The sequence below is a fragment of the Centroberyx gerrardi genome, chromosome 24 (genome assembly GCF_048128805.1).
Source record: "Centroberyx gerrardi isolate f3 chromosome 24, fCenGer3.hap1.cur.20231027, whole genome shotgun sequence".
In the NCBI taxonomy this organism is placed as follows: domain Eukaryota; kingdom Metazoa; phylum Chordata; class Actinopteri; order Beryciformes; family Berycidae; genus Centroberyx; species Centroberyx gerrardi.
The window spans coordinates 2,666,563-2,680,056 of NC_136020.1; the positions used below are offsets into that span (position 1 = coordinate 2,666,563).

At 42.4% G+C, this 13,494-nt stretch overlaps 1 protein-coding gene across 1 annotated transcript in view; it reads left to right on the forward strand.

The window, feature by feature from the left end:
• large1 (LARGE xylosyl- and glucuronyltransferase 1) overlaps positions 1-13,494 on the forward strand; it is a 95,941-nt gene that overhangs the window by 60,185 nt on the left and 22,262 nt on the right. Inside the window, exons 7-8 of the mRNA XM_071905093.2 lie at positions 10,436-10,540; positions 11,913-12,025. Coding sequence (XP_071761194.1) covers positions 10,436-10,540; positions 11,913-12,025 — 218 coding nt within the window. The remainder of the gene's footprint in view (positions 1-10,435; positions 10,541-11,912; positions 12,026-13,494) is intronic.

The window sequence follows — 13,494 nt, forward strand, 5'->3', positions numbered from 1 at the left end:
ACTTGGGTGATCAAAACCAATGACGCACTTATTTGTCTCTTCTTTTTCAAGAGAGAAAAAATTATATGACAAAGAAAATGCACAATACATTTTAGTCAAGCAGCAACATATAAGGACATACATTATAACAAAGCAATCACAAAGGTCCTAGAGATGTGAGATATCATTGCTTTAAAGTCATTTAGGCAGACAATTTCAAAAATTGAAGTGCAGTCTGTTCCATTTATAAAGTGCATAGTACCAGAAACCAGTCTTCCCAATATCAGAATTTATACATACCGTAATTAAGTCTAACCAGTCTGTGATCTGGTAGAATAGTTACTGGATTTAAAAGACAATAGAGAAGTAGAAGGGAACTTCACAAGTAGATCATAGAGTAGAGTATAGATAAATATTATGCAGTGCATTTCCCATCTCGTTGTTCAAGGACACAAGCCAATTTTTTGATATGATTCACAACGGTGAGTTTGAAATGTAGGGCGTGATGGATGCAAGTGAAGGGATGAGGAAATTAAACATCAGATTTGCATTGTGCTGGAGCACAGAGCATCAATCCTGGGGAGATAGTGCCACGCTTGGATGCATGAGGAGTGTTTGGTTGTACCAAAAACCCTTTTTTGCACTGGACTAGTGTTATGTTGGTAGTTAATGAATTACCCCTTAACGTCTGAGCTTCATGAAATACAATTGCACAGGATAATTTAATTTGCTGAAACCAGTGGTGCCCCAGATAGGCTTGCATAATCAAGATTGCGATTTTACACTTCTTGATGTGTCAAATGCATTCAAAACCTTCCTTTTATAGATTCCACTACTACTTCCATTTTTCACGATGGGAGAAAGATAGAAACTGCATCAAGAAAAAGAAATTGAGTGGCAAATTTAAATTACAGTTTCAATTACAGAGAGTTTGATCCGCATTATATTAGCATTATCAGGGGACCTCTGTCGTCACCACAACACAGTAGATAATTTGTGCTGGAATTGTTACTTTACACATTACACAATCTCTGCAGTTATTACAAATCACTAGACATCCGCAGGTCAGGCTGGGTACCAAATCATGTCGGTACTACCAACTGCCAAAATATGTTACAACATTCGGTGCCAAAGTTTGGTATACTGTAATGGCTAATCTCGCATCATCTTTCATCCAATGAGTAAAGTGACTGCTGATTGGCTCGCTAGGTAACAACTTGACACAAAAAAAAAAACAAATTTGTCCAGGCATCTACTACACCTTCATCTCTCTGTTTACTTAATTAAGTTAATACATAACGTCGCAGTAATAGTCAAAAGTCTGGCTACATTTCATTTTAACATAAGTATTGAAAAAGTAACGTTTTGGTACTGGTATCAAATTCAGTTGTACTAGTATTGGTACCGGTACCAAAAAAGACCAAACAGTACCCAGCCCTATCCCCAGGTAATGTTGTGAGAGCTGAATAGAACACGTAGAGAGTTGTGACCAGCGTCATCAATAGCAGCAGGCAGATGTGCTTGCTCCCTTATCTCCTCTCTCGTTCTCTCTCTCTGCTCGGACAGAGAAGGCTGATTAATCATGAGAGAAACACTGGAGTTTTCACTGAAAATGGAGGTCAGAGGCACTAAAGGGAGTTAACACTCTAAAGGCCAAGCTGCCGTCCATTGACTGCTGTTTTGAACCATTGAAATATCTCAGCTTTCAAATTGTCCATCCATGACTTTTCCAAAAAACACACCGCACAAGCCAGTATTAGGTTTACCCCTCTCAGGCAACGGCTTGTTGGCCTGTTCTTATACCCCCAAAATCCATAGGCCTTTATAGTGTTAAAACACAAGGAGCAAAGGAAGGAGCGAGGCATGAAGGAAGGAAATGAGAGATTTGGTGAGAGAGTTGATGATAGGTGGTAGAGGGCTTTGGAGATACCATATCAGACCTTTCTCATCCATTATCCTTTAGATTCTGAGTATGAGAGTTGGCTCTTCAAAGTATATCTCCAGGGTATCTGCGGGTCTAAAATAGCCTAAATTGTCTCCTGTATTGTTTTCCCATTAAACTCACTCTTGCGACTGCGGAAGTTAAAAGGTGACTGATCAGACCCTTTGGATTTTTTGCCCACTCCCAAATCTTCAATTATTCATCTGGATTACTGATTAGGTTTACTCAACAAATGGTGGTAGTCTGCAGGCAGAATTTCCAGAGCACTATATAATGCATGATTTGTTTGAGTCATGGACTGCAGTGGATGCTGCTCTCTGCTTGAGAGCGGCTTCAAAAGGAAGATATGTAAGATATGAAACCCAGGAAACCAAATTCAGACCTGTTCCACTCCGGCAGTTTATGTGCAAAATGCTGTCCTGCTTGGTGACAGAAATGCGTCACCATGACGACACACTCATCCACATCATGACATCATACCTTCCCTTGATCCTCCACTGTCTGCTATCGACAAAACGAATGGCAGATGATGCTTTGGCAGTGCTAAACTCCCAGCATCTGCCCTTGAATTATGAACACTTAAGTGTATTACGGCTCCCTGAGTGCATGAAGCATCATCTCTCTCTTACTCAGCAGATCAAACCTTTGGTGACAGTAATGCTTTTTAGTTGATCACTTGGCCTTCAAGGACACCGGGACAGATACAGCCGCTTGCTTGGTACCGCTAACTCACTAGCTAAGCTCTCTTTTTGCCTATTAGCATTCCAGAGTTATTTAATTTTTTTGCAATTGTACATTATGTTGACAGCAGATAGGCAAACGGGTAAAAGTGTACATGGCTTAACATCATGACAGGTTAGTAAACTTGATATAAAATAGGTGGTGAGCTTGGTTGACTACTGATCTAAAACATAATGATCTGGATCTGAATGTGCGAGCAGGGGTTTTCCAGCTTAGCCCTGCTTGCTTCCATGTGTCTTTCTGGGACACCACTTGCTTTATGTAATCCTAGTTTCCTTTGAAAAGCACAGGTCTTTCTCAATATGTGTTCTTGTGTGTTCTTGTGTCCTCCATGATGCCTTTGATGTAATATTTAAAAGCTGGAGTATACTTCCAAAACAAAAGAACACCCAGGATGGAGAACATCCTGGAAGTTTATTTGCTAACCCAGGATGCATTGGATGATGACTTGGTCGACGGGAATGATCCAAACAGCGCAACAGTCTACAGTACAAAGCCGGTTGAAATAGATGGGAAAATGAACACCTATGCGTCTTAATTGACGGCACAACGTCAAGCACACAGCCCATTTGGAACTGTAAAGATGCGTTCTCTGTTCTTGCGTTCTTGAGAAATTTGTTCTCTCCAAGACGACTTGGGAAGAACATTCTAAAAGTATCGACTTGGCATTCTTGGATTTGATAATCACCTTGGAGATTTCTCAGGTTTTGCAGTTTGTTTCACGTACTAATAAAATTGTTAATCAATACTCCCATGTAAGGGAATGGGTTTGTTTTGTAGAAGATGAAGCGATGGGGTGAAAACCGAGTAATGTCAGGACCGGTGACCTTGGCTTTTGTCTTTCACCTGTAGCAGCACCATTGGATCAGCAGGAAAAAAATCTCAGACTGATGGAGATTTCCTCCTACCTCTCCACACCTAATTTAAGATCCGATAAGATTCCCCTCAGCTGCTTATATGGTGGGAGATGGATAGCTTCTTGAAGACCTTGCTTGGGTTTGCTGTCTGGGTTTGCTGTCTGAAGACCTTGCTTAGCAGCATATGCATACTATTATGTCCGACTATCTAATATATGCTGTCCAGACTCTAATCTATAAATAAAGCTATTGGCTTTAATCCGTTAGGGGCTGACAAGCCAGATAGCCAATCAGTGAATTGGAAGATCAATAGTGACTAAACAGTGCAATGTGAACTAATGTGTTGTGAAACTGAAAAGTTAGTGTAGTGGCCGTGGCTGACAGCTGGGTGCTTTGTTTGAAGGTTTGGAAAGGTTTGAAGAAGCATGGTGACTTTTTTTTTAAATGGGATATTTTCATTGTGATGTTTGTCTGAAACAGGGCATTTCCTTCTTTTTGTTGAAACAGAGTAGAGCTGTATTGATTTTGTTATCTTTCTCTCGCCTGTCATGGGTGTCTGACTTAGAAAGGGAGGATTTGACAGTGCTTTTGAGAAAGCTGGTAGTTAAGGCTTCACGGTCAGTTGCCGATCTGTTTTTTCTCATCATGGATGTCAAAACAAAAGTTTGAATTTAGTCAAAGTTTTTGGTCTGCAAAAAGATTAGGTAGAATATGAACTGGAAGGTTGATCCCCACGTAGTCTGCAGTATAACTTTCTTCACACCACCGCTTACACCAAGGTTTGATTGAGTTAATAGACACTGCTTTGATTAACACAAATCAAACCAAAGCAGAACCACTTCTAAAGTGTCTCCCAGTAAAAGAAGCTGGGTTTTGTTTTTGAGGTCTATCTAATTGTCCCACTCAGTTGTCACCTTGATAGCAGAGTGCTGGGCTTTGTTTTCCAGGGTTTCTAAAGGGCTGCCTGCTCTCCGCTGCCTGCTCCAATAAGCTCTCATTAATCTTCCTTACAGCCTTCATTAAAGCTGCCATCACTACACCCCTTCCCTCTCTCCAGGCTCCTATCTCCTCCCTAATGCCTATCTCCTCGACCTTTATCTCTGCCCAGCCTGCCTTCCATAATCTCTCGCCCCAAAGCCCACATACATCCCCTCCTCTCTCATCCCTTCATCTTCTGGATCTCTCTCTTCTCTTCTTTATTTCATTCAGCTTCTTTTCCTGTACGCTTTATACGTTTGTCTAGTGGCTCAAGAACTTAAAATTCATGTGTACTGAGTGAGTCTCACTGAGGGCTTATTGAATTCAATTTGCACAATTTCTCTCAGTTTTACTGGTGGTAGTAGCGTGCTGCCGTTACTGAGGCAGCAGTTAAAGTTCATTCCAGTTTGTAGTTGAATCACGCATAAAACCCCACTTTATGAGGGGATTATGTTCCTCCTGGCGCTGTGTTGAACAAGTTGACCCAGAAATGGCTGCTGTTGATCCCCTCCCACCTCTGTTTCTGTCCACACACAATCCACATTGTGTGCCAATGTGCATTTACTATTTGATAGTTGTCAAAAAATGGTATGAAATGGTAAAAAAGAAATGGTAGAATGACAAATTTGCAGGGGTATTGAACCATGGACCAGTTCTCAAGTTTAAAGCAAAATCCACCATAAAACCCTAAAAATAGCTAGTGCTGGTGTGTCTTGCATTCCTGGGCCAATTTTGTTGTTTGGTGGTGTATTTTTCTTATTCCAATGGATAACTGGCCAAAGGTAGACAACGTGATGTCATGTTGAGATACTGCCAGTGCAGCTACAATGGTGTTTAATTGCAATATCTAAAACATCAGCGGTAAATGTCAGGTTTTCGTGTCAGCCCCTCAGAATCAAAAAGCAAGGGCTTCTTTCTAGAGCCGCCATTTGGCAGTGATGTTCAACAGTCATACAGGAAGAAATCTCATTGTAGAAGAGGCAGAGAGACCAATTGCTCCAACGACAGTAGCCTCAATAGCCCACAGTGTTTCCCACAGGTTGACAATTTACTTGTGGCGGAGACGGGGGGGGAATTCAATAGGATTAATTACTTGTCCATACAGCGACAGCAGTGTGTCCAGTGGAATCCAGTAGTAAACAGGAACAATATGCTAGTCTTGCACTCATGTTAACTCTCTGAGTTTCAAGCAGTGTTATAAATCTCTGATTAAAAAGTGTTACTGTTTACAGTACCGTTACTAACACATGCAAGTTTGGAGCAAATTGTAGAATTTTAAGTTTCACTTTAGTTTTCACAACGGGCGGCTCTTTCAGATTGAGTGTGATGTGGTCTACTGGTTAGGGCACCAAATTCTGTCATTTGACGATGATGACGTCATGTGTACATTCGGCACATTAGAGATTGATTTAGATCAATTTCTATACATTGACCAACTTCTGATTTTGTGACAGCTATGCCAATAATGTGGCAGTGCGCCACAGATGAGCCTATGTTTGGCAAACATTGGACTTTTTGTAATTTGAACAACCGGACACGGCACACTACAGCATTGTTCTCTATCTCTCACTTTCACTTTTTCTTGACTGGCTTTCTTGCTCTTACTATCACTATTGCTCTCTCCACCAACATGTATAACCCACAGCTGAATGATCTCTCTTTCAAACTGTTTATATGCCCATACACCCATTGACTGAAGTACAAGTAGACGAGGCAAGTTGAGGGAAAGTGGGTACACCAAAACAGTAAATTACAACACTTAATCATAAAATAACTCCTGGAATGTATTGAACATAGCAAATTGATGATATTTAACAGTAGAAAAATATCCAAGGGTGGATTTTTCCTTTGAGGTTATTGCCATGTGCACCAAGTTAAAATGAAATGCTTACCGTAATTCCTCTAATATTGGCCCGGGCCTTTATTTACCTCAGCTGCAAAGGGTACCAGGCCTTTATTGGAAGCAGGCTTATATTAGAGACAGGCCTTTATTTCTAATTCCCTCTGTTTGATAAGTATATTTGCTCATATATTAGTACGAAGCCTCCTTGTTTTCTGATCTGCTTATGTTGGGGTACGTTAGGTAGCCGTTTTTTTGTTACTGCAATGCATTACGATAATTACGGTAATCGACGACGGCATGCTCCAGAGACTTCCGCCGGCCGAGCCATCTTGTGGCACTTGTACGTTACTACAAACTACAGTTACAAACAGGCACCAGGAGTTTACCGGTATCCACCGTTGTTTGCATGTAAGCTGAAGCTAACTGAAGCTAACTGAAGCTAAGAATAGAATCTATACAGTTATATCTAGTGATGGCCAAACGAGGCTTTCTGAAGCTTTGAGGCTTTACAGCCAATTGTGTCGAAAATGGGTTCACTACTCGAAGCTTCAAATAACACAGCGCGCGTGTGTGACATCTGCTGGTCAAATAAATGTAGTGCAACCAAGACGCAGATGCTCCGTTATTGCTTCTGGGATTGTTTTGGATGTGATGCGCCATGCACATTTCATTTGTTTGACTGCATTAATGTTGAAGACAATGTATGTTATTTGGCACGTCTGATTCTATATGTATATTTCTATTTTTGTTATGAAGCATTTTATGCTGCTATAACGTTTATGAAATGTGCTCTACAAATAAAGGTTATGTATAAGTATTCGGGCAAAGTATGTACTTAGGTTTTGGGGTACATAGGTGTGCTTGGGTGACAGGGAAGAGGGTGTGCTTGGGAAACAGGGCAGAGGGTGTGCTTGTGTAACTCATGACAATGTGGGAGAATGGGGATAATGCTCACAGATTTTTATTGAGAAACAGTATTTTCTCAACAGTATGAGGACTCAAACGGTTTCTTTTTTTGCTCACAATTTCCCCAGCCTTTGAGAAAACCCGTTCACAGGGCACAGATGAGGCTGGGGTACACAGAAACTGTCTTGCAAGGTGATACAAATTAGGGTATACACTTTTATGATTGGACCAGTAGGTCAGTGGGTCCTCTGCTCTTTGTAGAGGAGGATCAGTCAGGTAGCGTTGCACTTCCACTGTTGCATCCGAGGTGGCATTTTTTGCTTTTCTGGCCTCGTTGGCATCGTTGTCCAGCAGTTTCCACAGGTTAACACCTGAAAAATATGGAATAACAACCTCACCAGAAATGAACACTCAGTAGTTATTCTTCATTCATCTTCACATATCTTGGGTTGCATAATGCGTAATGAACAATTTATTAATAGCATATAAAAATTACCTGTGGAGGATGCAGCTTGTGCACTTTGTGCTGCAGGGTCTGGCTGTGCTGGCTGGATTGGTGCCTGGGAAGATGTGGATGGCTGGTCTGTGTCTTGTGCTGTGCTTCTGATGAGCGCTGCACATTCTGCTGTCAGTCGTCTTGTTGCAGCCTGAGCATGCATGTGATTGTGAAATCCAAGAGTTTTAAATCGAGGATCCAGCAGTGTAGCCATTGTCATTACACTCATCGTCTCAATAGCCGATAATTTGTCTGTTAGGATTCTGACAAGGTTCTGTCCAAGCTGTGTTGCCATGTTGGTGGTGATTTGTGGCATCATGTCATTTACTGTGTATCTCAGCATACGGATGAGAGGGATGACCTTCGACCCTGACACTCTCTTCTCCTGTGAAAGCTCCACAGTGGCCACCTGGAATGGAGACAGCACCTTAAGGCATTGTTCGGTGCTGTCATATTCTTGGGAGTTCAGAGTACACACATCTGTCTTCAGAGTGGCAAGAGCTGCTGCCACTGGTTGTCTCTCTTCATATAACCGTTGCAGCATTTCCAGTGTGCTGTTCCAGCGAGTATCCACCTCCAAGATTAGTTTCTTCACTGGCCGGCCCATTTGCTGTTGCATTTGCCCCAACCTCTCTTTTGCTGTAGTGCTGGTTTTAAAATAAGTCACCAACTTCCTTGCTCTTGTTCTCATTTCATCAAGCCCAGGAGTGGCATCAATTGATTTTTTAACTACCAGATTGAGGGCATGTGCAATGCATATAGCATGCCTCAACTTCAAGTTGTTGGCGGTAGCAATCATATTAGCAGCTGCATCAGTAACAAGGCATCTTACCTTGCCCTGAATGCCCCACTCTTCCATCAGTGACTGCTTCACCTCTGCTATGTTCTCTGCTGTGTGGGTTTTAGGAAATGGCCTCACCCCTAAAAGAGCAGTGGACAGTTTGTCATTGTCGTCCACAAAATGGCATGTGACAGCAAGATATGCATCCATATTTATTGAGGTCCACATATCTGCCGTGAGGCTCACAGCCTCAACCCCCTGCATCTCAGCCTTGGCCTTCTCCTTCTGCACCACATACTCCTTATCCACCATGGCCTTGAGAGCCTGCCTTCTTGGAATAGAGTATGTGGGGTCCAGCTTTGCCACAAGCTCTCTAAATCCAACATCATCCACAACGGAGAAAGGCTGAGAATCTTTTACTATGAAGTTGACAAGAGCTTCATCAAGTTCTTGCTTTCTGTTGCCTAAAAAAGGTAATGCATAGAATATAATTCATTAGGTTTGATTTAAAAGAAATATTAAGTGTTATTGAAATGTAGTAAGAGTAACACAGGGCAATATACAACAAAGTTACATAAATACTAATCCTTTGGCATTACTACTGTGGATTTCATTAAACATAATTGATTAGTGTAATATTCACTGTTTCCTTAGTATGACAGTTGTAAGCATGATAAAGTCATGTAGGCCTACCTTGGCTGTTGGCATTAGCCGGCCTGTTCTCTGACTGAGACCTCTCATGCTTCGCCCTGTAATGCCTCAGCATTGAAGAGGTATTGTTGTTATAAGCCAGCTGCTGAGGACACAGCAAGCACTGGACCTGTAAAACCATCAGTTAGCAAAGTCAGTGATCATTTGAATGCATTATGTTATTTTACCCTTTCATTAATATTGTGCATTTTACTGTAGGCCTACACATCAAGGACAATAAATGTTTGCTTATGTTGTAATTACCTTATTCGGGGGCATCAATTCAAAATGTTCCCACACTGCGGACCTCTTTCTTGATGGCTCCATCACACTTGAAAATACGCAATCCAATCCTGTTTACTACGACACTCCAAAACACCTACTACTACAACTCACGACAAATGCATCATGTCTGGTCTTTAAATAGGGAATCCCGCGCGATCCCGCCAAAGTTTTGAATGCGCCAACCTGTCAAACCAAACCAGTCATGTGATTCAGGTACTGAACGAAGCAGTGTTTGCTTCATACGTCATAAGTCACGTGATTTTTTCCGCCCCAAAGCAAGCCTCGGCACAGTGGTTTAGATACAATTGCCTAGCGAGTACGGCGCATGCCTTGGAGCTTCGGTGTCAGACGTAACATCACTAGTTATATCATATTGCCGTTTATTTCGATGCATATGCGCGAGCTCAGTCCACCTGACAGCCCTCTGTTCTGTCGGCGGAGAGAGAGACACAGACAAGTATGGAGATTTCGGCACGCTGAGGACTTACTGTCGACGCTTTCCGGAGTTTCCCGGGGTCACGGTTCCGGCCAGTGCCGATAGCTGGGCGCCGATGTGTTCCCGGTGATCCGGCCGAGATTTTGGCGGGGGTCCCGATGCCGATGCGTCACCGGGCGTCCGGGGCTTGGATCGGGAGGATCAATGCGGGCCGTGGGCGCGGTGGAGAGGCAGCGGCAGAGAGAGGAGACGGACACGGTCCAGCCATATACTAGGTTTTGACCTAGTCTTGTTTCCTTTGTTTTTTTCCCCGGCCTGTATTTGAGGCCGGCCTTTATTTGTTTGTGTCGACCACGGCCCGGCCATTACCAAGAGCCCCCAGACACAATAAATAACTAGAAAACACAAACTAACAAGACCACATCAATTTAAACTCCACAATAAATTAATTTCAAATTGATGTGATAAATCCAATAATGAGATTGTGTTTACTTTGTTCAGGTCAGCAGGTTCTGGGTCTGGTGGAGAACCAAAGTGACTGGTACCTTGGGAACCTGTGGAAGAACCATCGGCCCTGGCCGGCCCTGGGCAGGGGCTTCAACACAGGTAAATAATTGAACACTTATGATAGCATGGTGTGGTTCTATATGATTTCACTCTTTTAATGATTACACTTTGGACAACTTGTGTGTTTCAAAACATATTAGGTGATTTCATTTTGATTTTTTGAAGTTTTTACCTTCTATAATGGGAAAACTTTTGATTGCTTTCCGAGTTCCCCCGCCCCCCCCCCCCGTTTTAGTTTACCTCTAAGGACTTCAGTCTCCACATTTCAAAGCTTAACAGTGGAGCGCATTGAGTAAGGGAGTTTATTTCATGCAGGAATGGATTGCATTTGCACAGGCATTGATGAAATATGCAGGAACCCCACAATAAACTAACACAGGCTTGTTAAAAGTTGTATGGAAAAACATTTTCAGAAAGGAGCAGGGTATAATTTCAGAGAAAGCCTCAGAGCGGCTGATAGTGAAATTGATTGGATTCCATTACACCTTGTTATTATTTTCTCCCGCCTTTTATTTTTTTCGCCATCAAATCCAGCAGGTCTTTTCCTCCAGGAGACTTATGGGCCCTCTCACTATACAAGCTCTTGGTAGGAGCCGCGAAGTATGAGGATAATCTTTTTATTGACTGTAACCCAAAACAAACAGCAGTGGGCTTTTCTTTATGGCCTGGTGCAAGAGGTGCTCTGTGAATTTCGCAGCAGACTTAGAGGGGAACAGTGCCATTCAAAGAGACCACACAGACCGGTCGAAAACTCCTCAAACAAGACCATGTTAAAGGTTTAGTGTTCTCCCGCCCATAAACTTCCCGTCACTGTGACTCAACAGGGACTGCAGATTTCGGAGATGGAACGTCATTTTATGCCTTGGCCACCGATGGCATGGCTTTATTGCTAATGCATTACATAGAACGACAATTTGACAGAAAGGCTCCAATTCAGCTGTGGTTGGTCGGCTTTGTGGCGGTGGCCCTGGCAACAGATGGAGCACAGCAGGGTGTGAAAGATGGTTTGTTTGTTCCAATCCAAAAAATTATTCACCGTGTCTCTCCCTCCGAAAGTTGGCCTGTTGATTTTATTTGTACCAGCCAAGAGGATTTATTTTATTAGCAAGGGAACTGGGAAGAACTTGGGCACCAGAAATATAAAGGAAGGTTTTCTTTTTTTCCACGTCTGTTTGGGGAGAAATTTAGCAGAGAAGCAAGTGTGCCACCAGAGGAATTCAACATGTTTTCTACATCCAGAGCCTGAGATTCTTGTCTTTAACCTTCAGCCTACAGCTTTATCACAAAAACACAAGGTTACCATACAGAGCCTTACGATGGGAATTTATCATCTTTGCGTCCAGCAGGCAGCAAGATGGTAATCTGTGTGTTCCTGAAGCCACCACAATGTGTGTGTGTGTGTGTCTTCTAGGTGTGATTTTGCTTCTTCTGGATCGGCTACGGAAGCTGAGATGGGAGCAGATGTGGAGGTTGACTGCGGAGAGGGAACTAATGAGCATGCTGTCTACCTCCTTGGCAGACCAGGTAGCGCACACACACACACACACACACATCCTCACGCATGCGCATACCTGTCCTCAAGGTCATAAATAGGTCTTATTGTAAATTGCATTGGGTCCCACCTCTAACATTGTAACAGCATATAATGACGCCCCAACAAAGGCTCTCCATTTCTGAAGAGCTATTCAGAGCTCATCTAGATGAGAGGCATGTTTATGAGATTTTAATTAAACCTTCATTAAATAAAGTCCCGCAAGGTATGCAGTTTGGAAAATGAACAGGGCTTTCGGAAATCGTTTCACTATTCCATCTGCCTTCTGCTGTATTGGCTCCTCCAATGGACTGTCAGCCCTCTTTATCGCAGCGTTCATTATGTGGCTATAGAGTTTTTATGCCTCCTATTAGGAAGCCGGGAACTTTTCGCTCAGACCCTTGTTCTGTGAACACACAAAGATCTCAAAGTCAAAGAGTCTCTCAGTCGCTCTGAAACACAGCTAAAGCACATTTCCTTGAAGCAATGTTTTCAATTTGACAAGTGTGATTACATATGAGCGAGGAATGAAGCCCCTAACATCTGTAGTCATGCGGAGCACTTAAAAGACGGAAGAAGAGTCATTACTGCTCCCAGTCAAAGGCTGCAGAAGAAACTGGCCTCATATCAGTTATGTCTGAAGAGAATATATATTACCGTATTATTTTACTTGTGAAGTGAAGTCTAATACAGCATTTGACAATCTAATGATATCCTTCCCGCGTCTCACGACAGAATAGAGATGGTAAAATTATACAGGGAATCCACAGGTCCTTTTAAAAAGCCTGAAAAATTACATTATCTAAATGTAAGGCCTTAAAAAGCGTTAAAATGTCTTAAATACAGGAACTAAATACAGTCTTAATTTTCTTCCCCATGCTATGCAGGTTTATTTTTTATTAAGTTTCATTTTAACTACAAAACTCGCTAGAGGTATGGACAGATTCTTTACATTCAGTGATATATAATAAGGCAGAGTTGGAAAGTAAGGCAAACAAAATAAGACAAATGTCATGAATTGTGTAGTTCCACCTAGGGCTGCACGATATATCGTTTCAGCATCGTCATCGCGATGTGCGCATGCGCAATAGTCACATCGCAGGACGTGCGATGTCAAGTAAGGCAAATTAACTCAAACACGTCATGCTACAACTTTTTTGCTGCTTGATACAAAAGGAAAACTCGCATGGTTCTCATTTTCCATGACTAATCTACAAGAGAAGTCTGTCTGATACAACATAATTTACTCCGATTTAAGGGTTTGTTGTAAGAGTAACGTATGTTACCTTTCCAGCTTTCGCGGCTCCAAACCGTAGTTGGGAAGCCTCTGGTGTTGTGCTAGCCTATTTTAGCTTAGCCTGGCTCGTAGCTGGTAACAAGCTTTTTACTAAGAGTCCGGACCAACTCTGCAGTGGAGAACTGGCACTTTATTTCGGTACAGCAGCGAACATAATGCACGGCC